The sequence below is a fragment of the Ambystoma mexicanum genome, chromosome 10 (genome assembly GCF_040938575.1).
Source record: "Ambystoma mexicanum isolate Mex_15411 chromosome 10, UKY_AmexF1_1, whole genome shotgun sequence".
In the NCBI taxonomy this organism is placed as follows: Eukaryota; Metazoa; Chordata; class Amphibia; order Caudata; family Ambystomatidae; genus Ambystoma; species Ambystoma mexicanum.
In genome coordinates this window covers 1110400588-1110427224 of record NC_090932.1, presented here as the reverse complement: position 1 = coordinate 1110427224, position 26637 = coordinate 1110400588, and the positions used below count along the sequence as shown (strand labels likewise).

General features: G+C 48.6%; 1 protein-coding gene across 3 annotated transcripts in view; it reads right to left on the bottom strand.

Annotated features, from left to right (window-relative positions):
• The window catches only part of OGDH (oxoglutarate dehydrogenase), a 1050082-nt gene that overhangs the window by 406678 nt on the left and 616767 nt on the right, over nt 1-26637 (bottom strand). For all 3 annotated transcript variants that reach the window (XM_069618964.1, XM_069618966.1, XM_069618965.1), the window contains exon 9: nt 4653-4832. In XM_069618964.1, coding sequence (XP_069475065.1) covers nt 4653-4832 — 180 coding nt within the window. The remainder of the gene's footprint in view (nt 1-4652; nt 4833-26637) is intronic.

Sequence of the window (26637 nt, the reverse complement as noted above, 5' to 3'; positions counted from 1 at the left end):
GTTTTGCCTTTGATGGTCGTGGCAAAAACACGAGTGCTGGCAGCACGTCTTTCACATTAGCACTTCTGTCAAAAGAAGCATTCATAGGAGCTTGTAGTGGGCGCAGGCCTGGGAGGCAAACGCAACCTTTACCACTATGGTCATAATCTGGCCGAGATGGTCAACGATTCAATCGTAGACCGCGCAGTTGTGGTAGATTCGGGCCTATGGCTCGTCAAGTCGAAGATGATGTAGAACATTTTGCTTGTGGCTCGTTGGTGTGGTCGTCGATGTGGATGTCTGCGGACACCGTTTGCTGGAAGAGGAAGATCCGTTTGTGAACAGTGGCATCGTGGAGGAAGCCATGGACGATATGAACGGGGTCTAGCAGCCATTGTAGTTTGACGGAAGGGCAGTTGAGGTTCACAACTTCTGCCTATGTCCCCTTTTAGGTTTCTTCCCCAGGGAAGTGTCCTCATGAGACCACAACCTCTTTGCAGAAGGAGTGTTTTCCATATATCTGCCGAGCCTGACAGAGGCATGACTTTGCTTCGAGGCCGAGTCAGAGGCTCTGGCACCCTCCTCCAGCCAAGTCACCAACCTTCTATGGCAATCTTTCCATGTCTCTGGAGATGGATTGGCAGATGGAGCAGGCATCCATATCGTGGTTGGGGTGCAGGCAATACACATTTTTCGTGTCGATAATCCACAAAATCTTTGTTGAGGAGACAATTCGAACAGGGCCTCAAAAGGCTCCATTTCCTCGTGTGTGCCATAGCCGAGTGGAGGAGGTGCCGAAAACTAGTGGAGGGCTTCTCGTTAGAAGATCTTCCGAAGTCCAGATCTTCACTGACAATGGCTCCCGTTAGGCAGAACCCTGTGCAGTTCCCTTAGGGAGCACTACAGAAGATTAGGACTACAGGTATGAGCAATAAATCCCCTTTGGTATCAGTCTGTACCACAAAGATTTAGTTGGTAGCTGTGGCTAAGCAGATGAGCAGTATTCAGGGTGACAAAATAGGCCTTCAGTACTATGGCACAAGGCAACACTGACCAAAGTTTTGTATTAAAAAGAATATATATATTTATTTTACACACTTCTAGTTAAACACATTTATCACAGTTATTAAGCAAGTTAAATTCAGCCAACGAAAGTATACAGAACTCGCTAGTTAAATTGTAGACAAGTTTGAGAAAGAGTGAAAACTGAGCAAAACAGCATAGTGAAAACCAAACACATTGGCACTAGCAATTTCTCACAAGGGAGGGAAAGCACAAGTTATACAGAAATATCTCCTTACACACCCTAGCAACACTTCCCATAAGTTTGTAAATCAGTTTAGGCAAGGCAGTACTTTAGCATAAAGAATACTTACATGAAAACTGAGCAAAATGGCACTGTACAGGTTATAAAAGTGGGAAGGAAAAGGTGGTTATAAGAAGTAGGTGCACCAACTCAGTTCTAGTTGAGAAGCAATCTAGAGAAGGCAGTTCTTACAAATATAGCCAGGGTCAATAGGCCTGTGCCAGAGTCAGTGGTACAGGGCAAGGGCCCAGGATCAAAGTGTTCTTGTAGATGCAGTCAAGTCTTTGGTTAACGATTTTGAAAAGGTGGATGCAGAAGGTAAAAGAATGTAAAAAGAGAGGAGCGGCCAACCCAACAGATAGGTAAAGGATTTAAAACACCTTTAGCTCTACCACACAGAAAGGGTGGCCTGGCAGAAAAATGTACCTTTAAAATGAAGAAGTGGCTCCTGCGGTGGCAGTTGTTCCTGGTAGTTCCTACAGTTCGGGTGATCCAGCAGAGGAAGAGAGACACTCGTCGTGGAGGAAGGTTCGAGTTACTGCACTACCCAGGGATGAAACCAGCCACGGTGCTGCCAGACGAATAAAAGGTATGCTCCTTTAAATCGTGGTCCGGGTGGACTGGTGCCTGGCTATCCAAGGCAGGTCTGGGAATGCGATTGGCAAACTGGTTGGCCCCACCAGCTCAAGGGAAGAAGGCTCTTGCAGATGAAGATCTTCTCTCGTCGTGTGGAGAAAAGTGGTGAGACGCTGCAGCAGGGCTTCACCGGTGGTTCAGTCATTGCAGATGTCTTTGGCTTCTCTCCTCTTTGGCCTCTTAGTTCCAGTGGCGACGTCTTGCTCTTCCATTCCTCAGGACCCTGCTTTTATGCAAAAAGATCCCCATTCATACAGCCTAGCTGTCACTCACGCATTGGAGTGGTCATCTTGGCGGCAGACCCTCCAGCCTATCAGGACAGAGTGCGACATGGGTTGCTGAGGTTACCCTGTCCAGGGTCCTACTTCCCCTCCCACACAATGGACCCACCCCAGACTCAGTGGCGCCGAAAGGAGGGCGTCTCGGTAGAAGCCCGCCAAAAGGACGAACAAAGGATCCCCGACCTGGGTTAGGAGTTTAGAGAAAGACACGAGAAACAAATTATATTAAAGTTCTGGCAAATAAAACCTACCGGAGCAAAGTTAATATTAAAATGCACCGGCTGTAAGTTAGAGGCTGTCAGAAAAAGTGGTAGCCTCGAACAATGGGAAAATCCCACAGGGAAATATTTGTGGTCGAATATTTATGGTAGTAACCACTGCCACAGCCAGAAACCTTTGAGAGAGGGACTGGATGGTACCCTCTCGACAATGACCATAGGGGGAAAACTATTAACCCCTTCCAGTACCTCCATAGTAAGATGGGTTGTACTGGTTTAGTTCACAGGATTTGACTAGTAAAGTCAATGGGGACTTTACATGCCCTGGGAGACAGCAGTCAGTCCCAGGGTATGGAGTCTATGTTTGGGGGTTGCTACGACACGCCTGTGTCACTGCACTGAGGGTGCTGTGTAACACGTGAATAAAGATGGTTCCTATGGGGTTGAGAAAGATCCCATAGGCATTAAACAGAAAAATAGCCTAGAACACACGTAGTAAAAATGCATAAGAGTGGGAAAAAGAGTCTCACTCTTAGCAGGTAAAAAGAAACAAACCCTTCAAATCCAGCAAAGCTGCTGGGGACTCTATAGGTAAGGGAAATTAGCCATAGGATGAGAATTCTCCCTAACACACAGATCTCTGGGAGGTGCCTGGGGGGCACGGTCGCTGGGCCCAGCACCTGTGTCGTCGTCCCCTACCTAGTCATCTCTGCCTCCGGCTGGTGACTCCTAGACCTTCTCGTGGTCAGCACCCATCTCCTCCGGGATCGTGTGGACAGAAACCATGTCTTCCTCATCGAACAAATAAATATCCGTGCCCTGTAGCTCTTCCACACCCCCCTCCCTCCACCCCCTTTCTTCAGGTCCTGAGTGGTAGGATTCCTCTTCTCCCGAGTCTTCTCCATGGGTTTGGCCGAAGCAGTCCAGCGCTACCCTGGCCACCACTGGGGTACCCTGGACCGGGTCAGCCCCTTTCACTTCCGAGAGGGTGGCATCAACCATCTCGATACAAGAGGACGTTGGTAGCTGATTTTCTCTTGGACAAAGAGCTGGAGCGATGGATGGAGATTGAGGGTGATGGAGACGATGAACGCCCCCCTGACCGTCGTGGGACCCACTTGCACGGCGAACCCGGCGGAAGCAGACTCTGTGCTTGACCTTGTCTTGGGCCCGCACAGATGGAGCTCCCTCAAAGAATTTAGAAGCCCACTTTGGCTGGTTGGATCTGGATGAGGCATGCCCCTGTGAACAACACAGGGTAGTGGCCTTGGCCTTGAGCCATGTCGACAGTCGGACGTGCCGATCCTTCATCATGCACTCTGAGAAGCCATGGCATATCTCACAATCTTCTTTGTGCTTCGGGTGTAGACAAAACATGCACTGGAAATGCTTATTGTCCGTAAAAACATTCTGCAAGCCGCAGCAGGTGCAGAGCTTGAAGAGGAGGGAAGCTCTGTCCTTCTCCGACATTATCCGGCGCGGTGTAGCCTGATGGGCTTCTGGAAACTAACAAGAAGAAAAATTCTGCCTTTGAGGGGCGATGAAAGATGCAGAAAAACAGGTCCCCATTAATCGAATGGAAAAACGATGGAGCACACTGGCTCCACTGAACAAAAAACAGTTTTCCTACCAAAAAGCACGGAAAACGCAGAAAGCTCGGAGAGCGAAACACAAGGACTTCCAACACTTGAACGTGCAGTAAAAATCTGAAGATGGCTAACAGAGGAGGGGTTTAGGGAGAGGGCAGTCATTGGCTGGGGCAGTAAGACCCATAGGTCAGTGATTGGTTTATAGGAGAAAGACAGTTTATAGACAAGAGAGAGTTTGGTTGGACATGTGTGAAAAAAGCCTTGCTTATCCACTAAAACACACGTCTTGCAATAGTGTAAATAGCTGAGGTCTATGTCACTGTCCAGAGTAGGAGTAGTGTGGAAAGTGAGGTGTGATTCCACTTTGCTGATGTGGAGTATCTAAAAGCTGGCAGGGGATGAGGCTGTTAGATAAGAATCAATACATTTACTGGCAAAATGTATGCCTATTATGGGCCAAACAGTAAAACAAGGAGTTGGTAACTGATTAACACCTTGATACACTGAGCTGGCTTAGCCGCAAGCTCACCACACAAAATAAGTCGTACCATATTAGTTTTATATTAACCATCACTTGCTATTGTGAAAGGATTTGCCTGAAGGTTCATGAATTTTTGGACTGTCTACAAGAGTCCATTCTTACCTTCTTGCCTTCTGTATCCCCACTGTAAAACTGTTCCGCCTTAGTCTTGCCCTGTACCACAGGGTCGACGGCCTCCAAATGAGATGGGTTGGCCACCAAGGAAAGGGTTATGTTTCGTTCTGTCACACGGTTAATCCTTCTGTGATACATCCCCAAGTGATATTTCACATCACCAGAACCCTAGAAGAAATATAGCATGATGAATGGAGACTAAACTCTTCAACATGCCAACCAAACTATTAAAGACAGACGAGTGCTTTTGACAAAGTTCAGTTTCATTTAGGATTCCACGTATCCAGCCATTAAGCGTCAGGGATATAGGAAATATTAGAACCCTGTGCATATGGCTTCAAAAAGGTTCACTGGTCCACAACACATCTTCATTTTGGTTTTTATTTGGGAGTCACTGAATCTCATTCAGTAAATGGTGGGTAAGTGGGTTTCATATCAATCCACAGAACATACTTATGTTAAATCCATTTTCTTTTTTAGCACGAGGTCCTATTAACACAGAGTCAAACAGTCAAATGTGGCAAGACCCCTCTTAGGATGGATTTCTAAAATCAGCTCCTGGGGGAGGATTTTAGGAGGCCACTCTATTCATGGTAAAAAGGGAAGACACAGAGGTTAACCATAACCTAATCAAGGTAGAGTGGAAGAGCAGCCAAGGCTTAGTCTGGGAGAAGTGTTCGATTAGTCTAGGGCTACAATGTGTCCACACAGAACACCACCAATGAATAATTCAAGTTAGGCAGCAAGAACATTAAGACATGCATTACTTAACGTAAAAGCATTTGTGATGGTTGTATCCGCTTACATTCACATGCTGTGCATATGGTCCGACATCCAGTAGCAACCGCAGAGTATTGCATCTTGTCTTTCAAGAATCGAAAGGGGATGTCGACATGGGCGTGAATGTGACACTATCCCTACGTGACGTGTACCCAAGATCCCTCACGCATCGAGGTCCCTCCGATTGTATTTGTTCTGGCGAGAGGGAGACTTAGGACTATCGTAAGTGAGTACGGAAAAGAGAGAAACTGGTAAGACGTCTAGGTTCCTTCCATCCGAGCGGGAGGAAGGGTGGGCGCATGTGAATATAAGCATATACAACCATCAGAAATGCTTTTACGGTAAGTAATGCATGTCTCCTGATGTTTGTTAATCTGCTTAGAATCACCTGCTGTGCATAGACTAGCGAGCAGTACCCGGAGTTGGAGGTGGGTTGTGAGAAGGAACAGCAGTGAAAAGATGTCTTAGTACTGCCTGTCCCACCTGAGAATCAGACCTAGAATGAGTGTCTAGGCACTAGTGTTTTGTAAAGGTGTGTACAGAACTCCAGGTTGCCGCTTTGCAAATGGACTTGAGGGGAACATTTGCAATGAATGCTATGGACGCCCCAGTGCCTCGAGTTTAATGTGCTCTAGGCTTGAAGGGAAGCTCTCTCTTAGCAGGAGTGTAGCAGAGTGTAATGCATTTGACAATCCATCTAGAGATAGCGGATTTGGAGACTGCGTCTCCTCTCCTTCCACCACCGAAACAAAACGGATTAGTCTTTCTAAGTGGTCGAGTTCTCTCCATGTAGAACATGACAGCTCTGCGTACATCTAGTGTGTGCAGGGTTCTTTCTCCCAGGCTTGAAGGATTCTGAAAGAACGTTGGTAGTTCCATCGACTGGTTCACATGGAACTTAGAAATGAATTTAGGCGCAAACCTAGGGCGAGAGCGCAGAACCACCTTCTCTTTGTGAACTGATACAAAGGGATCTAGGATCGAGAGCGCTTGTAGTTCACTTACCCTCCTAATGGAGGTAATAGCTATCAAAAAAGCAGTCTTATAGGCGAGGTCTTTAAGACTTCCCTTGTGCATGGGCTCGAAAGGAGCCCCATAAGCCTAATCAACACCACGTTTAGGTCCCATCCGGGAGCCGGGTTAGAAATGGGAGGGTGAATTCTCTTCACTCCCTTCATGAAAGCTTTAATAACTGGTATCTTCCACCATGACACTTTCTGTTGTGATGTAGTGTAGGCTGAAAGCAGACCAAGGTGCACCTTGATGGAGTTAAGGTCTGAGTCAAGTAAATGAGTTAGGTATAAAACAATGTGTGTGGGAGAGCAGTTAATCAGGTTAATGCTCTTCGAGTTGCACCAGATGACAAACCGTTTCCATTTACTGGAATAGCAGTATCTGGTGTTCTGTGTTCTTGCCTCCCGGAGAATGTCCATACATCCCTGAGGGAGTTCCGGATGTCCAAACTCTATAACCTCAGGAGACAGGCCGCAAAGTTCAATGTCTGCGGGTATGGGTGAAGCGTCTCCCCTCCGTCTTGCGACATGTTGTACGGGCAAGGCAGTTTCATTGGAGGAGATAGAGACATCAGGTGGGCGAACCAGGGTTGACGGGCCGACATGGGGGCCACCAGTATCATCGTGGCTGGGTCCCGGTGCATCTTGTGCACGATCTTGTTGAGAAGGGGAGTCGGGCGGTGGGGGGGGGGGGCGTAGACAAATTTCCCTGACCATGTTATCCAGAGTCCGTTCCCCTTGGAACAGTTCTGGGGGTACCTGGAGGCGTAATCTTGGCATTTAGCGTTCTCCAGAGTTGCGAACAGATCCATCTTTGGGAAGCCCCATTCTGCGAAAACGTTGGTGACAATGTCTCTGTGTAATCGCCATTCCTACTCCCTGGGCGACGGAAAGTCTCTGCTGAGTACGTCTGCCAGAAGATGGAGTTCCCCTGGAACATGTTGTGGTAACAGGAACATGTTGCGTTCGCCCTGGAGAACGAGTGCCTACTTGTTTGTTCAGATAGTACATGGCTGTGGTGCTGTCTGTGAGTATCGGGATCGTCTTCCACTGCAGTTGTGTCTGGAAAGCCTTCAGTGCTTTGAACACTGCCAACAGTTCCAACAGGTTTATGTGGTTGGATGCTATGTCTGACGACCAAACTCTGTGCGCTGTTTGTTGAAGCAGGTGAGCTCCCCACCCTGTGAGACGCATCTGTGGTTAGAGTGGCTTCCACTGCAGGGGTGGTAAAGTATTTCCCTTTTGAGAGGTTGTCCCTTGACCACCACTGCAGTGAGAGAACGAGGGCCGGCGAGACAACCACTCATCCCACTATCCGCTGGCCTGACACCAGTGGCTGTTGAGCCACTCTTGCATTGGGTGCATGAACAGGCGAGCGTGAGGAACCAAGTAGATACAGGACGCCATCATTCCTAGCAGTCACATAGCCTTGCGTACAGTCACCTCTCGACTGGCTACATACTGAGGGATCTGAAACATGTTTGGGACCCTCTTGTAGGAGCGGAAGACGAGGACGTCTTTTGTTCGTATTAGAGCCCCTAGGTACCGTTTGACCTGACTGGAGTCTAGGCTGGATTTTTTCTCGTTGATAGAGAATCCCAGACTGAATAAAAGATTCATCGTCTTTTGGGTATTTGACAGACCTGTTTCTTAAGAGTCCCCTGTTATGTGTCAGTCGTCGATGTTAGGATAGACCGGGATGGATTGCCTGCGCAGATGTGCTGCTGCCACCGCCAGTACTTTTGTAAATACCCTTGGTGCAGATGCTATGCCGAAGGGTAGTATTTTGAACTAATAATGCTTGTCTTTATAATAAATATGAGCTATTTTCTGTGCGCTGGTAACATTGAAATATGAAAGTATGCATCTTTCATGTCCAGTGTTGCCATGTAACCCCCTGTGATAGCAGGGGAATTACTTCCTGCAGTGTGACCATGCAGAACTTTTGTGGCTTTACAAATGTGTTCGCTGGGCGCAGATCTAAAACAGGGTGCATGGTTAGATCCTTTTTGGGTACAAGGAAGTACACTGAATAAATACCTTCTTTTACCTGTGACATAGGTACGTTTTCTATGGCTCCTTCCTCCTGTAGTGTCTCAACTTCTTGCAGAAGAATGTGAATATGGTCTGGTGTCAGTCGTCTTGCTCGCGGAGGTCTGAATGTTGGGGTCTGGGTGAACTCTATACAGTACCCAGGGGCCACGGTGTTTAGCACCCACTGGTCTGTAGTTATTCCCTCCCATGCCTGAAGAAACGATATTAGCCAGCCCCCGACCGGGGAGGCGTGGGAGGGGACCCGAATCTTCGTGTCAATTCGAACCCAAGGCCGGGGAGCCTCTGGGGGTAGAGTTCCGGCCTTTTCCTTTGCCACGGCACTGACCCCTTTGGGGATACGGGGTGGTGTATCCGCCATTTCCCGTTGTAGAATTCCAATTGTTTCCCGATGAGTATTGTTGAGGGAATCGTTGGCCACGACAAAGCCACCTGGACCCAGATCCTCTTCTTGTAGAGGGTCTTTGTGTAATCTGGTCCAGTGTTTTTAAGGTGTCATGCTCCTTTTTTTGCGGTCTCGAGGGCCTCATCGACCGCCTTCCCAAACAGATTGGATTCTTCCACTGGTTTATCAGCGACGCTTGCGTCTCTGAATTGAATCCAGAGTTCCGTAGCCACGCATTGCTCTTCAGGAGTGTGCCCTGAGCAAGGTATCAACCAGCCGTTTCTGCAGAACCCAATGTATTCTTAAGAATGCTCTGGTTAACCTGTCTGCCCTCAATGACAGTGGTGAGGAGACTAATACGTAGGGGTTCTGGAACCTCCTGTATGCCTTCCTGTAGTAAGGCCCACTGGGCATCGGCGTAGCTGGCCAACAGGGTATTGTTGTTGGCAATGCGCGTTGAGAACGCTGCTGCGGCCGTGATCCTTTTCCCAAAGACGTAAAGTTGTTTACCTTCCTTCTCAGGGGGTGCCCCGCCAGATGACAAAGGGACCGCTGCCCGCTTTCGTGTAGTAGTCACCACCAGGGAGTCAGGGGTGGAATGACCTCTGATATACAGAGGGTCTGAAGGAGAAGGGCGAAAGAGTTTCTATTCGTGGATTGACACCTCTTGTGAGAGCAGGTGTTGATAAGGAGGGCGCCAGACGTTTTTTGATTGAATTGAGGAGAGGAATAGCCTGGCTGGCCGGCGGTTTCTCCGTAAGGATGTCCTCCACTAAGTCAGTTTCAGGAACTGCTTCATCTGTAGCAATTTTAAAATGATCAGCTGCTTTACGCAACATTATGTTAAAAGTCAACTGGACATCCACTAGCGAGGGTTGTTGCCTAGTGGGATTGGACTGGGGAGAGTCCAGAGGCAGGGCATCAGGGTCTTGATGATCCGGGGACCGCCATGGTTGAAGGTCATCCACATCTGGGTTCTGTTCCCAGCCCTCTATGGGATCATGCATGTCCTCAGGGTTGATTAATTCCTCATCCTGAGCGTTAGCAGGAATGTCCTCCTCAGTTAGATCGCAATTGTATATATCCTCTTCTAAAGAGGGTTAAAAAAAGTCTTGGAAATTTAGCTTTGGGGTCCACAGCGCTCTCATCCCTTGGCCTCCTTGGTGTAGGTTGTTCTGAACGGGAAACAAACCAGCCCAGGCTTTCCATACAGTTCTCAAACCTTTCTCTAGTCCAAACAGAGGACCTAGAATGGTCTAGAGGTGGAAAAAGGTCCTGATCGTGTTCATCTGTCGAAAAGCGTCGAGATTTTCGTCTCATCGTCGAGAAACTCCCCTCTTCGCCCTCTGAGAACTCCTCCTTAGGCATCGATAGAGGTAAGATGTCTCTGTGCCTCTGTTTCGACTTATGGGTGGGTTCCGGTACCCCGCCCCCTTAGGCCTTCATTGGACCTCAGCAGATCCTTGGCCTTTCCGTGGGCCTCGGCGCATCCCTGGGTTTTCGCTTCTGAGAATCGGCTGCAACAATCCTAGCTAAGCTGCCGGCGACGTCCTCTGTGGTCGGGAGGCACATAGCTTCAGCCTGCGATTGCCAGGGGGTCCTCTTGGCCGGTGCCGGGGCCTTATCTTCTACGGCTGCCTTTTTCGGCTGAAGCAAAATAATATTGCCGGACGCCTTCTTGCGATGCGTCTCGACAGAATCTGGTAAATTAGGGGTAGCGCCCTTTGTTTTCGATGGCCCGGTCGCTAGGCGCATTTGCGGCTGCAAGGAGGGCTGCCGATCCTGACGGTCGGCAGATGCAGCCGGAGCTTCAGGTGTACCCGTTGGCACCAAGTCTTCTTCGACCTGGCCGAAGATAGACTTCGGGTTGTGTGCTTTGTGACGTGTACTTGTTTGTCTTTGTCGCCGGGGTGTGACTTCCCCATAGCAGTGCTTAAGCCGTGCCTAGCGGGCCGGGGACAAACTATGCAGAACGCAAGCGTTCCGTCGAAAGGTGAACAACCTCCGGTTTGGAGGTATGATCGTCACTCTCGCCCTCGTCATATCCGGTGGCTGTGGCAGCAGGAGAAAATTCAGCCTTTGACATACCGTAGGCCACCCACCGCTTGACTCTACGCTCCTTTTATGTCTTAGGACAGAGGACCTTACAAAGCCGAGCATCCTTCCTCCTTGTGATCGAGGGGTAAGCATCGGTTACACTGTCTGTGCCTATCTTTCCAAGGGAATTTGCTCCTTACTTAGGGCAAAACTTAAATGGAGTCCTCTCCATAGCTGAGGATGGGTAGAGTGACGAAGACCGAAAGGGAAAGAGGAAGGAAAGGAAAAGGCATTCTCAATTTGTATATAAATGTCCACCCTGACCCCACTCTGCCTACTGTATAGGCTGGTGGAAGGCCCGGCCACGTGGTCCGCAGTGCCGACTGGATTACCGTCCGTCGAATTCTTGAAGGTCTTCGGCGGAGGTCTGTAACAGCCGTCGAAATAAGGGACGGATAGGGTGATATGGATATTGTATTTAATTATTCGACCAAAGGTCGATGGGACAATAAGCAAAGTCTTTCACAAGCTCCACATCAAGGCAACCAGTATGCTGGGTGGAAAAATACAATCTGAGGGGCCTTGACGTGTGAGGGATCTTGGGTGCACTACAAGTCACGTAGGGATAGAGTTACAGGCACGCCCATGTCGACGTCCCCTTTCGATTCTCGAAAGACAAGATGCAATACTCTGCAGTTACCACTGATGTCGGACCATATGCACAGCATGTGATTCTAAGAAGATTAACAAGCATCAGAAAATACAATTTATTAGGCTTTCAGAATACACCAAGCATAAAGAAATCGCAGATCAGTAATATAATAAAAAAAATTAACTTGTAGATACTGCAATACAAAACTATTACTAAACTATTACTATGTAATGAGAGGTACTTGGTAAGGTAATAAAATGGCAAAACATATGTAATGAGCACATTCCACTTGAATAAATGCATCTCCCCAAATGTGCATGAGATTAAAGCATGAGGAACTCCAAATCAATATTTAAAAAATAAAGATGGGACTTGAAATGAGTATTATACATTTTAAGCATGAACCCCACTACGCAGAACTAATATGATATGCATTGCAGGCAAAAAATGACAGAAAATAGAACACTTTTTGCACATAAATGTATAAGTGGTAACTTTTCTCATAACTGTGCATTAAATACAGGAGGAATGTATTAAAATTGAAGCCTAAATGAATAAGAAAATACAATCGTATGTACCCGATAGGAGTGTGCATTGCAAAATGGAAACCAGGTTTTACTAGGTGGCACAGAGTTGTGAGTGAAGTTAAACACAGAGGTGGGCCTTGATGTACAGACATTAATTTATTGTGCAAACACACAAAGCTCTATTAATTCTAAAGAAGCCTGTGTGGGTGAAACACGTGAATCCATTTTGACACAAGTCCTTTTTACATTATGTAAATGAAGGATTGGTTACATGGCTACACGGTGTAATGCCCTTAATTACCTAAAGCTGTTGTGAATTGCTGCCCTGCAATGCAAGAGCAGTGAAAAAACAAAATCTGAAAATGTGAATAAGTAGCCAGTGGGCTACAAAATGCAGCATCTTTTTCTGATCTGTGACCCAAATTAATCTGGCATTGGTCCGTAATCTTTTTTCTGGCTGATGGACATTTCATTTTCTGGTATTTGTATGGACTCTGATGAGTGCAACCATCAAGCACTATAGTACCTACTATTGTTTTTCGGAAATATGTATATATATATATATATATATATGATACATTACTCACCGTAATCGTATTTCTGATGCTTGTATCTCCTTAGATTCACATGCTTTGCATAAGCCGACATCTAGTGGAAGCCGCAGAGTATTCCACATGACGTTTTTCAAAGGTAGAAAAAAGGACGTGGACAGGGTGTGTTTGTAAAACTATACCTAATGTGACATACACTGTGCACTCCTGATCCTTGACTCGTCGAGGTCCCTCCGATTATTTGTTTCTGACAAGAGGGAGTGTACTTTTTAAGCATGGAGTGCAAGTAGAGACCATGAGGTGAGCAAGATGTATGTTTTTTCCAAGAACGTTCACTTCAAATAAGAGAGGAAGGGTGGGCGCATGTGAATCTAAGCAGATACAAGCATCAGAAGAACAAGTTACTTACCAACTGGTAACGTTCTTTCGATTGGATGTTCTCCAACGTATTACACATCTTTGACATGTAATGTCCAGAGCTGTGTACTTCGGAAACTTTCGGCAGAGGGCGTCCTGCATCGATGGCGTCAGGTCAATGTCCCTCGAAGGCCTCCGTCGAGGGCGACATCACAGGATGTTATAAATAGGACGCACGGCACCCGTAGCCTCAGTTTATGTTTTTTCCTCCATAATGTATGACATGCACATATCCAATACCTGCTTCACTGCACTTAGCCTTGCGGGAACGGAAGCTGAAATCGCATAGGAAATTCTCCTAAGGGGCAGGCTGGGAGGGTGATGTGGAATACGTTGGAGGAACATCCAATCAAAAGAACGTTACCAGTTGGTTAGTAACTTGTTCTTTGAATGGATTGTGTCCTCCAATGTATTCCACATCTTTGACAGATTCCCAAAGCAGTTCCAGAAAACGGAGGCGGGAAAAGAATTTAGAGTACCCAATCAGATGACAGAATAAAGAACCGCCTTACCAAAGGCCATATCTTGACCATGGATTACATCCAGGGAGTAATGTCTAACAAAGGTGAGGATAGATGCCTATGTGGCTGCATCACACATATTCCCAATAGGAACTCCCTGCTGCAGGGCTGTGTAAATAGCCACACCCCAGTGCAATGAGCTTGCAACCTTTAAGAGGGTTCTTGCCCGCCAAACGGTAACATTCAGTAATGGTGAGAATAATCCACCTGGACAAGGTCTGTTTCCTAACAGCCTGGCCCAATCGATGACCAGTAACCCCACAAAGAGCTGATCGCCCACACTGACCCTGGACATCCTAGAAATATAAAAACTCAGAGCTCTCCTAGGGTCCAACCTATGGAGTCGCTCCTCTTCCTTACCAGGATGAGGAGGAGGATAGAAAGAAGGAAGAACCACTTTCTGGCTCAAATGAAATTCAGACACTACCTTAGGTAGAAAGGAAGGACGTACCCTCAGTACAACCCTTTCCTTGCGGAACACAGTAAAGCGAGGCTTAGATGAAAGTGCCTGCAATTCCCTCACTCTGAGCAGAAGTAACCGCAACCAAGAACACAGTCTTGAAGGACAATAACCTCAAAGGACAAGAGTGCAAAGGTTCAAAGGGAGCACCCATGAGGAATTTCAAAACCAAATTCAGATCCCAAACCGGCACCTGGAAAGGGGACGGCGGGAAACCATTAGTGAGCCCTTTAAGAAATTGGGAAATCAAAGGAATCTGTAAGAACATTCGTCAGACGAGCGCTTGAAGATAGACAGCACCACCAGGTAACCCTTGATGGTACCCAATTGAAGGCCCCTGTGGACCAAAGAAAGCAAGAAAGACAACACCACAGGAATGGATCACTGAAAAGGATCAACATTTTGTCCTCCACACCAGTCGCAAAACTTAAGGCAACAGTACAGGGATTTTGTTGCAGTCATCCGGGAGGTCCCAATCCTTATACCTAAACCTTTCAGATACCAAGCGTGAAGGTTGAGCGCCCTGTCCCCTGTATTTGTGGGGGGAGCGGGGGAAAGGGAAAGGGAAAGAGAAAGAGAAAGGGAAAGGGAATCCACTCAGTAGGGAAGACTGTGGAGGGCAGATGGACATTTCTAGAAGTTCCGGGTACACGCTCTCATGGCCCAATCTGGAGCAATGAGGATCATCTGTGATCCGAACCTCTGTAACCTCCTTAACACTTGAGGAATAACGGGGATTGGAGGAAACGCTTCCAGCAATGGGAATGACCAATCCACTATGAAAGAGTCTCCTAAAACTCCTCTCAGAGGAAATTCCCTTTAGCAGAATCTCTCACACTTCCGGCTGGCGCTGGTGGCGAAGAGATACACTTGTGGGGTTCCCCAAAGGGCAGAGATCTCCAGAAGGACTTTCTGAGCCAACTCCCACTCGTGAGAGATCGTGCTTTGCCTGCTCAGAGCGTCCGCCGCTGCATTCTCCTCTCCCGCCAGATGAACTGCTGAGAGCGTAATTTCCTGCTGGATTGCCCAGAACCGGAGCTGCATTGCCTCTCTGCACAACGGGAGTGACCCTACCCCCCTTTTTTGTTGAGGTAATGCATGGCCACTGTGTTGTCCGTCATGATGAGGACACACTTCCCCCGAACAGACGGTAGAAAAGCCTTCAGGGCCAGCCTGATGGCCCTCAGCTCTAAAAGGTTGATGGAGTTTGGACTCCGACGGAGACCAACGACCACTGGCGGTCAAGTCTTCGACATGAGCTCCCCATCCTGTGAGGGAAGCGTCCGTTACTACAGTCACCTACGGCCACGGTTGCCAAAATGGCTCCCCCTTCATCAGGTTCCCCTCGTTGGCCCACCACAGAAGATCCTGGGCGACCGAGGGTGGAATCTGAACGGGATCCGACATCCTGCTGGAGAACTGCGGCCACTGCATCTTGAGAGCCCACTGCAGAGATCTCATCCGCAGCCTGGCCTCTGGCACCAGGAAAATGCAGGATGCCATGAGGCAGAGCAACCTCAAGAACTCGAACGCTGGGAGACTCTGGGCACGTTGAAATTTGTCCATCTGCAGAACGTGATGTGCCCTCACCTGGGGAGGCGAACACAGCCCCAGGGAAGTGTCGAGCACTGCTCCGATGTATTGGAGCCGCTGGGTAGGTGTCAAATGTGACTTCTTTAAATTGAGGGAGAAGCCCAGCTTGTGAAGGGAGTGGCAGGTGAAGGACAGATGATCCAGGGCTTGCTTGGGAGAGCGCGCTCTGATAAACCAACCGTCCAGTTAGGGGTAGACGTGATTCCCCTGTTTCCTGAGATACGCTGCCACCACCATCAGCTTGGTGAAGACCCTCAGGCGGAGGTCAATCCCAACGGCAGGAACTGAAACTGAAAATGCGAGTCGCCAACCTAGAACCTCAGGTACTTCCAGTGCTTGGGATGAATCGGCACATGAAAGTAAGCATCGTTGAGGTCGAGAGGCACGAACCAATCCTGAAGTTGAAGGGCCTGGAGCACTTGAGAAAGAGTGACCATCTTGAACTTGTCCTTCCTGTGGAGCTTGTTCAACCAACGCAAGTCGAAGATGGGTCTCAATCCCCTGTCCTTTTTTGGGATCAAAAAATAAGGGGAATACCATCCCTTGTTCATCTCCGCTACAGGCACCAGTTCTATGGAGTCTTTCTCCAGCAGGGATAGGATTTCCTGCGAAAGGAGCGGATCCGGAAGCTTCAAAGAGAGCTTCCCCGGTGGATTGTCGTGAGGCCTCTGCCGGAAGGGAAGACAGTAGCCGTGGGCTATGATCTCCAGAACCCACACATCTGAAGTAATGGCTTGCCATTCTCCAAGATGCTGCGCAGGTCTGCCCCCAACCGGCGAACCATGGGACATGGCCTCATGACTGAGCGGACGCGGCTGCGGCAGTGCCTAAGGGCAAAGAGGCAACTGCCAGAGCGGCTTTGGCACCTCGAGTACCTGGCTTTCCACCTCTGGTACTCTTACGTTGGCCCCCTTGACTGGCAGCTCCTCTCAATCTACCAAAGAGAGTAGTACCGAAAGGAACCTCCCCTCCATTGCTGTCCCCTAGGACGAAAAGGCGGAGGTTGACGGACTGCAGCGCTCAAAGACTTCGCTGCAGCTTTGGAGGTGTGCAACCTCTCGAGGCTCCCGTCAGCCTTGCTGCCAAATAGATGGACACCATCAAAGGGCATGTTGAGAAGCCGAGATTGCACATCAGGAGCAAACCCAGACATCCGCAACTACGCAAACCCGCGTATCACGGTGCTCGCAGCCATAGACCGGCTGATACCGTCTGCCATGTCCAGACCCGACTGAACGGATTCACACATGACATCCTTGCCATCTTGCATGAGGGATAGAAAACCATCCCGTTCTTCCCCTTCGGGAACATGCTCAGCCGCCAAAGATAATCTCACACTGTGGAATGTGTGAATCTCGCCAAGGCACAGAGTTGGCTGCCTTAAAAGCCATACCCCCAGAAGAAAATACCTTCTTTGCCCAACCATCAAAGCGCTTATCGTCCCTATCAGGAGGGATGGTAGGGTACGCAGCCTGCTTCGCGGCGTCCGTAGCCGCCTGCACCACCAAACTCTCAGGAGTAGGGTGCGTCGACAAGTAGCAGGGGTCACTACTGACTGGGCGGTATATTTTCGGAAGCAACTTATTCACTGCCGGGAGACTCTCCTGGGCAGTCCAAGCCGCTGCTACCCTCCTTTGCAAAGCCATGTGAAATGGCAACACCGGGTCAGTGGGTGGACCTTGGTCCAGGATGTCCACCAGATCATCCTGATCAAAATGAACAGGTGGAGCAGACCACCCCAAGTATTCAGTCACCCTTGACATGAGATGCCTATAGGAGGATTCGGCATGCGTCCCAGGCTCAGGCCTGCCAAACTCCACCTCCGGAGAGGTGTCAAGACCACTGGCATCATGCAAGGACTGACTGAGTTCTTCCATCTGACTGAACAGACAAAAGGTCATCAGGGACATCAGGAGGCACAAGCATCTCCTCCTCAGACCCTTCCTCCACATCTGAAATATACTCCAAAGGTTGGAACAAATCCAATCTGGGAGGAGGAACAGAGTTCCCATTCCCCATGACCAATATCTTGAATTTGTTTAGTTTTCAGAAAGATTGGGGCTATCTTAATTGCAGGATTCACCAACTGTTTTCTTCGGTAAGAGGAAAACAGGAGCAATTCGCTTTGGAGGTTCAATTATGTCTGTTTGTATGCCCACTGTGGTTTTCTTTGAATCCACCTCGGGCCTCTCCTTTGTTTCTTCTCTTTTTCTTTGTTTTTTTTTCTGTTTTTTTCCCTTTCCTCTCTTTAGCAGATTCTCTTTCTCTTCTCTTGCTACCTCTCCTGCCTTAAGAGACTTCACAAAGCGATTGGTCCGATGTTTCCTCTTGGCTTTACATTTCCCTTTCGCCTCCCCTTGTGATTTTACAGCCTCTTCCATAGCCATTTTTTTCTTTTCCGCTTTTCCTGACAATTACTTTTTTTCCCTCTTCTTCCCGTTCTTCAAACTTGGCCGATGTATTTCTTGGAGGATCCAGAGTATTAGCTTTAGATGTTACAAAGACTCTCCCAAGGAAAACAAGGATGGCGCCTTTAAGAACTACGAGCTCACTGCTCACCTAGCTCCGCCCACCAGGAAGTGGATATAAACAGCATACCAACGCTCTTGTGGCGTGAAGCCCGCAGAGTTAAGGGCACGCATTTTGTTGATGCTATTTGGCTGTTTGCTGTGCGCTGGACGTGGAGAAAAAAGGACTTGAGTGAAGCAGATCATGCTCACTAGCAGCGCTCTAATCTCTCAGAAGATAAAAGGTACGGTGACATTCTTGCGACAAATTATGAACGTGTACGGTCCCTGCAAAGTTCTGTGAGGTGGTATACCGGAACACAACGCTGCCATAATCCGCTACTTTTCATTTCTCTGGATCACAGCTGTCCGGGCTGTGAAATCTATGCTCATACAACTTGACTTTTTTTGCCTTTCACACTCACTCTTATTTTCTTTGACTCATGGGCGACGTAGCCTTTGACCCGAGGGCAAGTATTAGCAAAGAGATTTCCTTGCCCCAAACACTGCCTTGGGGACTGCGGGCCTGTGAGCCTTTGACCCCAAGAGTGGGGTGTTGGGGCTGATCTACAAAGTACTGAGAGGCAGCTGCAAATGTATAATTTATGGAATTCAGGCAATCCTGATGAGATTTATCCCCAAAAAAATACAAAGGGGGCTTTTTGTAAGGCCCAAGATGAGTGTGCAAGGTACGCAAGGCAGATCTTTTTTGAAATGCTACAAGACAGGCGGAGGTGTTTTTCGTCATCCCCCCCTGCCACAAAAAAAAAAAAAAAAGACCTCTGAGGAGAGCCAGTTATTCTTGTCCCCACAGATGACTGCGACTCAGCAATAGGCCCCATGATGTCTCTGAGCAAAACGGCTGGGTCCTGAACCAAAGCCTCAATAGTAGAGGTGCTTGAGTTGAGGCCGCCGGGCTGCTTCCCTCAAATTAATCCATTTTGCTCTGCTGAGTCACTCTTTTGCCTTTTTCTTTGGCCATGCTGCCATGTCTTCCCCAATGAAACGTGCTCGGTCCCCTGTGCCTTCTACTGCACAGGCTGCCTGTCCGCTTCATTGCCCCTCCATGATGCTTGCAGTCTCTCTGCCACTTCCACAGCCACCGTCTGCAGCGTTAGGTGGTAATCTCTGCCCCAATTTAGGAGTGGGTCAGAGGGCCTGCATGTACTTCACTGCCCCCACAGAGGGCCTCTGCTCACAATTGTTCAACCCACTACCAGTGGGGCCAGCGCACCAGGCCTGGAGGATGCAACGCTGTTAGGGAGAATTTTCATTTCTGTGAAAATTCCCTTTAACCTTAGAGGTCCCCTCCCCCCCAATCTTGTGTTAGGCAAGATTGTATGCAGTACCCTTTGGGTGCACTACAACAACCCTGACTTCCTGGCAATAGGAACCCAACCTTTGGTATAAGTCTGTACTACAGAGGCTTGTAGTGTGTTAAGCAGCCAGGCTTATCTCAAGAGGGGTCAATGTGAGCTGTAGGTGAGTTACATAGAGATTCACAGTGACAAGTATTCAAATAAACTCCGACACACATGGTTTCTTGAGTAAAGAATTATTAATTTATTTACCAGTCAGTTATAGTAAGCCTTCAGAAGGGAGCAATATAAAACCACATACAAATACACTCCAAAAATAAAAACTCTTAGTTATCTAAATCAGAAAATACCCATTTGGGATGACACACAGGCACTAGTAGAAATTCTTTGCCAATGTTTAAAAAGTCTTGGTAGAATAGAAGCAATCAAAGTACAGCCACACGCTGATTAGGCTTGTGTGGTAAAGAAGCTGCCAGCAACTCTACACATGCAACCAAGCAAGTCTCAAACGAGGACAAGTGGCTACACAACAAGAGGTAAGTTCTCTTCGACTACAGTACCCTTAGGTTGAAGAAAAAGTGCAGCAGATGACTTCTGTTCCTATGCAGCTCTGCAGATCTCACAGTTCCTGGGCCTCAGTCGTGGGGATAAGAGGGAGAACTTCTGGGGACTCCTGCACTGCAATGGGACGGTCACCGCTCGCAACCGGCAAACTTCAAACAAGTGGCTGTTCGGTGTTTCAGTTCCTCGCATCTACCGCAAATAGAAACACTGCGGTTCCTGGCTGTCGAGATGGGTTTTCCTTGCATCTGGGGTCCCGCACTCTGTTGAAGGGGCTCAGGCTCAGTCAGTCCTGCTTCCTGGGAGTCCGGAGGATCTTCCTGGAGCTCTTGGCCAGCTTAAAAGCAACGCACACAAACTGGTGTTCCACTCCCTGGCTATCTGGTTTAAGCAACGACTAAAGTGGAAACTCAACCAGCTTTGAGAGGATGTCCAAGTGGCTTACTTTGGAGTTGATTGGTCCCACCAACTCAAAGGGAGAAGACATCCTTGCAGGAGCTTCTCCGTCGATACGAATTTGGAGTTTTAGCACAGCATCAGGGCTTCACCGGGCAAACCAACGGTCCAGAAGTTGCAGCAGGCGTCCTCTTCCAAGTTCTTCTTCAGATTCCTTCATCCAGTGGTTGACTCTGCCTTCTAAGCCAAAAAGCCTCGCATTTTATGCAGGTTTCTCAAATTAATTCCAGCCTAGATGTCAGTCACCCAGCAGGACAGCCAGCCGGCCAATCACGCAAGAGTGCATTCCTGTCTCCTAGGAGACTAAGCACAGGGAGTTCCGGGCACCTCCCACGCTTCCTGCCCTCGCCAGACACCTTGGAACCAGAGGCAGGCTTCACTCCTGAATCCTGCTAAAGGCAAAATGAACAAAGGGACCAAACCTAGTTTAGCGCACAGAGTAAATCTCAAGAAGGACCTTTCCACAAAGAAATGGCGCAAAAAGATGATCAGGGCCATTTTGACAAAAATGGAACCCATGGGTGCTTTACCGTGGCTGCGAACGCAGCCCGTGGTAAAATCCCACAATGGTAGTAAAAAGGTAAACCACTGCCACCAGCCATTCAGTGAGGAAAGGGTACCAAAACATTGTTACATGAGGTGCTAGACAAAGGGTATACTAAGTAACCCCTCCAGCACCCCAGTGTAAGATAGTGTGTGCTGGGTCTAGAAAGTTACAAATGTAAAGTCAATTTCATTTTACTGCTCTGGGAAACAGTACTTTATCCCAGAGAAGGTATTTAAACCTTGGGGAAATCTGGAAGACTTTCCTGTGCCACTGCACTGAAGGTGCTGTGTGACAATGTAAAAGATGATGCCGAAGAAACAGTGTTCAAATCAAAACAAAAATACATAAGTGGAAAAAAAAGGTCTCTCCCCCAAGTTCAAAAAAATCAAGTCCTCAAAATCGAGCAAAGTTTTGGGGGTCTCTAAGGTAGCAGGAATTAGCACATTTCTGAGAATTCTCCCCAATAGCTTGACTTAGAGCTTTTTACACTTTACTACGGAGTGAATGGGACCTTTTTCTCATGCACCCATGTATTTTTCTGACGATTTTCTATGTTCTCTAAGTCTATGTCCTGAAAGGACAGCCACCCTGCTGTGTGATTGACAGCCTAGGGCTGTGAATGAATGGGAACTTGCATAAAAAGCGAGGTTTTTGGGACTAGAAGCAGAGTCGACCACTGGAGGACAGCAGATGATGATAGAAGAAGCCAGCAGCACCCTGCTGGACCGCAAAGTGCCCGGTGAAGCCCTGCAGCTGTGTTAACCCCGTTTTCCAATCGACAGGGACCCGCAAAGGACGACCTCCTCCCTTAGGCTTGTGGGAACAACTAGCCTTGAGACCAACTATCTTGGCGCAACCCTCAGCTTGCTGCGACTTTCCAAGGCTGCAGAAGCCCAATAGCTGTGGAAGCTTGACCACTTGTGAGTGCATTGTCTTCTGAAGTCTGAATCCGGCCAGATCTTCGTAGGCATCCCGAGGACCCTGCAAAAGCAAGGAATCTGCATCCAGAGTCCTCTCACCATAGTCCAGGACTGAGGGATCAAGGAAATCCTAACCAGAGCTTTTCGCTCTTCATGGGTGCTGAGACAAAGGCGCCAAAACCACAAAGAGCCGCTGAATCGACAGAAATCCATTGCTGCCGAGTCCCTCACTCTCTCGAATACTTCTGCAGGAGCCTGTCAGACGTCCTCCCTTTCTTCACCACGACAAAGGACCAGGAACAAGGGTCTACTGCATTGTATCGTGAAGGCAACCAGCTGGAACACTTTCATCATTTTAAAGGCACTATGGGGCTTGAGGTACATTTGATCCTTTTGCCAATTGGGGTGCTTCCTATCTTTGGGAGTGTGTGTTACCCCAACACCAAGTTGAACTCAACTTACCTACATTGGCCTTACAGCTTGTGCTTTCAAAAAGTGACTCCTCTTGGGTTGATGTGATTTTTCTATTGAACACAGACTATTTAAGAAATTATTTCTAAGAAGAGCATCAGAACATTGACTTTGTCCATTGACTTTGGATGTCCTGGCTCCCTAAAGGCCTCCTTCTGAGCCTATTGGCTTTGGCAGTGCATGTTCCCTTACAGGTCTTAAATGTTCAACATTTTAACGCTGGGATAATGGACTGCCTGCATCCCTTTCGGAGAATTGAACTGCTCTTATAACATATCAGTCAGTTCTGATCTAATCCTAACCTTTCCTTCTTAAGAAACTCAATATTGCAAAGGTTTTACCTAGATAAATGTTATACTGACCTCAAAGAAGGGGCGTGGCCCCGCGCATGGCGTGAGGAAGCAGCTCCGTTGAGCTCATGTCCGAGACCCTACATTAGATTCTGTTGTGGCGGATAAAAACTTAGATTTCCGTACCTGAATGCAGTAACAGAAAGAAGAACCCTTCCCCTATCATCTAGTGCGCTCCCTGACGAAAATCGGATCCGGAGAACCGCTGCTGCGCTCGGTTCAAGTGAAGCCCCTGCACCTCACAAAATGGCGCCGTCGGCTTGAAACGCTCTCCCTAATGCGTGGGATCACGTAGAAAATTGCCCAGCACAGGAATCGCACAGCAGAGCCGACACTTTTTCCCCCACCAGTTAATGCAACACCGAACAGCCCTGGAGTAATCCCCCGTCGGCCCTGCCGTAGAGGACGACATCAAGAAACGCAGCAGCACATCGTCTACAACGGGCCGCTCCTAGACCGCCGGGAGCGAGAGGCATCCACAGCCTCCGCCACAATAGCGCACACCAGACCGCTTCCCAGGACCCGTGGAGGCGAACTGCCGAACCCGCAATACGCAGGTCCTCGACTTTGTGCCCAGCGGACCGCCCAGAGGACAGCACCCGAGCGGGAATATCGTTGGCAACGGAGCAGAAAACAGCAGGTACCAAACACCCCCACACTGCCGGAACCTCGGTGTCCGGAGAACGATTGAGATGCATGATCGGGAAGGTCTGCAGAGACTCCAACGCACCCAGCAAGATAGCCCGAATCCTGCTCATGCCGCCCAGGCCACAATCTATAATCACACTGTAAAGGGGATGCTGTGGGCTGCCAGCACTGACGCATAAGCCCCGCGACCAACGCCAGGGCCCAACTCACAAGATGCACCATAAGCATCTACCCTGAACCAGTAGACAGCTGACACGCTGTGATGGGGAAAGATTACCCCCCCTCTACCACAACGCACCAAGACCCTAATCAAGCATCACTGGCCCATATCTGTAACTCCTGGGGTCCCGGGGGGCACCAAGTGTTAAACATACGGATGGCACCAGACAATTAAGACTGCCAAACTAAGCACTCATTTGTGCAAGGAGCTTCTTTGCCAGTACACCCCAACTAAACCGCGAGAAGTGCACAAAGCCCTGCTGGTGCACGAACGCGGCCAGATCCCGTCCAAACAGTCCTGCACAAACTGACACATCGGAGCGCTCCCACTGGGGACGGGAAGACCCACAGGTGCTACCGCGACCCCACCTGAGTGCCTGAACTATCATCTAATCCCACCATACCGTTCAATCCCTGCCTAGCCCACCGGAGGGGATACCTGCTGTTAAATACCTCGCAGATACCCCGGCACGCTGCACAAGTTGGACAACGTTTTCAGTGAGACACCACTGATTCAAATAACACCCGACACAGATCACGCACCGAGCAGCCAGACGGCTCATTTACCCAAGCTCACACCCACAACATCACTGCGATAGCTATAGGGCACAACTCCTGGAACACTAGAAGTATCAGTGGTCGGACCCACGACACAGCGGGCTCAGGCACTGAAGGGGCTATAGCAAGGCCGCATCTGGTCCCGTCCCCAGGTGCGACCACAAAAACACATTTGCACCCCATGGTTCACTTAATTGCTGACTTTATGCGGGCATTCTCCACATTTCTTGGGTTGCTTCCCCGGATTTAATTGAAGTCGCACTATACTGTCCTGGCAAAGCAACCACAAGTGCCACATCACAGGAAGCCAAAGGGACTCCACTGTCAGACCCCACAACCTTCAACAGGAGATGTCCAACACTAGGGGCAAAGCCAAGCTGTCAATAATGGACTCCTACTCAGCAGCCAAGTTGAGACAGCAGCCAAAGCAAGAAGAAAATACACACCAAGAATCGTAGCCCTCGGAAGACAGCGCCAAAGACGACCAGGTGCTACAGGCTATTGCGGCTCTCAGGACATTCATAGATGTAAAAATAGACTAGGTCAAATCCGACATGCAGTTAATGCGCCAAGATGCCCGCAATTTAACCGAAAGAGTAACCACGGCTGAAGCTGGACTACCTGAAAACGTTGAGACCACGACCGATCTGAAAGCCATGTTGCAAGAACTGGAAAAGAAGGTGGCAAGACTGGAGGCAAGGTCCGAAGACGCGGAGGGGCACCCCCACTACAACAGCATTCGCATACTGGGCGTTCGAGGGCATGGAGGGATTGCACCAGACTGAATTCGTAGAGATCATGTTGCAACAGGAAATTGGTGCCAGCCAGCTATCCCAGGGCTTTGCAGTAGAGAGGGCCCATAAATCCTTCAAAAGAAACCACCACCGGGTTAGCACCCATGCCCGATGATTCCAAAAATCTTAAATTTCTGGGACAGAGAAATACTCAAATATTCGAGAGAGGGAGGGGAAATCAAGAGAGACAACTCCAAGATAGTCATCTACCCGGATGACACACCTACAATACAGAGTGCAAGAAACTCCTTTGTGCCAATAAAGGCAAGACTCCGGCAGTTGAACCTGAAATACATGCTGTTATATACATCTCGCCTCAAGGTTCTCTACAAAGGGAGAGCGATATTCCTGGAAACACCAGCTGCGGCTAACATGTGGTTAGAGCACCACAACCTGGCCAGCGACGGGGAGCCCACCACATGACCGACTTTCAACCGGTGGAGTTGGGGGGCAGGGGGGAATATCCTGAATCTAAAGTCTGTGCATAAAAGAAGAGACAAGAGAACTGTCGCATCCCGCATCATCGCTGCAATGTTGTTCATCCGTTGGTTCGGACAGCGAGCCCACGGGGACACACACAAAGCGCACTTAACCCACCCCATAAGAGACCAGTGCAGGTCTGTTGCTAGCACACCACTCGTGCCAAATGCCCCGGATGGGCCCAGATGGCACGGGGGCACCTGAGCGCTACCAGAACAAGGCAGTCGCTGGGTGCAGTTATACGTTTGTGGTTTTCTTCACATTTTTCATGATAGTTTTTTTTTTGGAAACTTTATTTACAAAACTATAAAATCACATACATTACAATACACTCCATAAGACATTTAAAGTACTTGAAACCATCAAAACACATTTTTTTAAAACGAATTACATTGAAGCATATAACCACACATAGCCCCCAGCCTAATTCACCACATCCCCAGTCACCTCCCCCCAGCCCCTATTTATATAAGTACAACACCAAGTCTAGTATAGCTGAAGAAATTTACCCCAAATTTTCTCAAATAAAACCAATTTCCCTTCCCTTCTGTAAAGTGTCCTCTCCATAGCCGCCAAGTCATGCATTTCAGTCAACCACGTCTCAATATTCAGAGTCAATACCAACTTCCAGTTCCACAAAACAATTTTCTTACTGATCATTGCCCCTCGGAACAACCACTTCTGATTCTGAGTAAGATCCTCCAGAGACTCATCACCCCCCAATATCACCATTTTGAAATCCAAAGCAGGTAAACCCTCAATCACCACATCGCACACCCGACCAACCTCACCCCAGAACAATCTCACCAACCTGCAGTCCCACAGCATGTGCTCCAACGTACCTGCCACATGAATACACCAACAATCCGAGCTCTCCGACATCCCCCTACTCACCATTCTCTCCGGTGTCCAAAAAACCCGATTCTTTATCTGTCTCGACCTCTCCGTGAACCCCAAAGAACATAACTTAACATTTTCACACATCCTGTGCCACGAATCCTCAGAAATATCCGAACCAATTCTCCTACCCCCCTCCTCTCTCAGCAAGTCATTACCATTGTAGTGCGACACAATCTCTTTATAGACTCGACTGGCCAGGCCACCTTCCCTCCCAATCGGTTTCCTAGTAAACAAACAGATCAATTTTACTGTCAC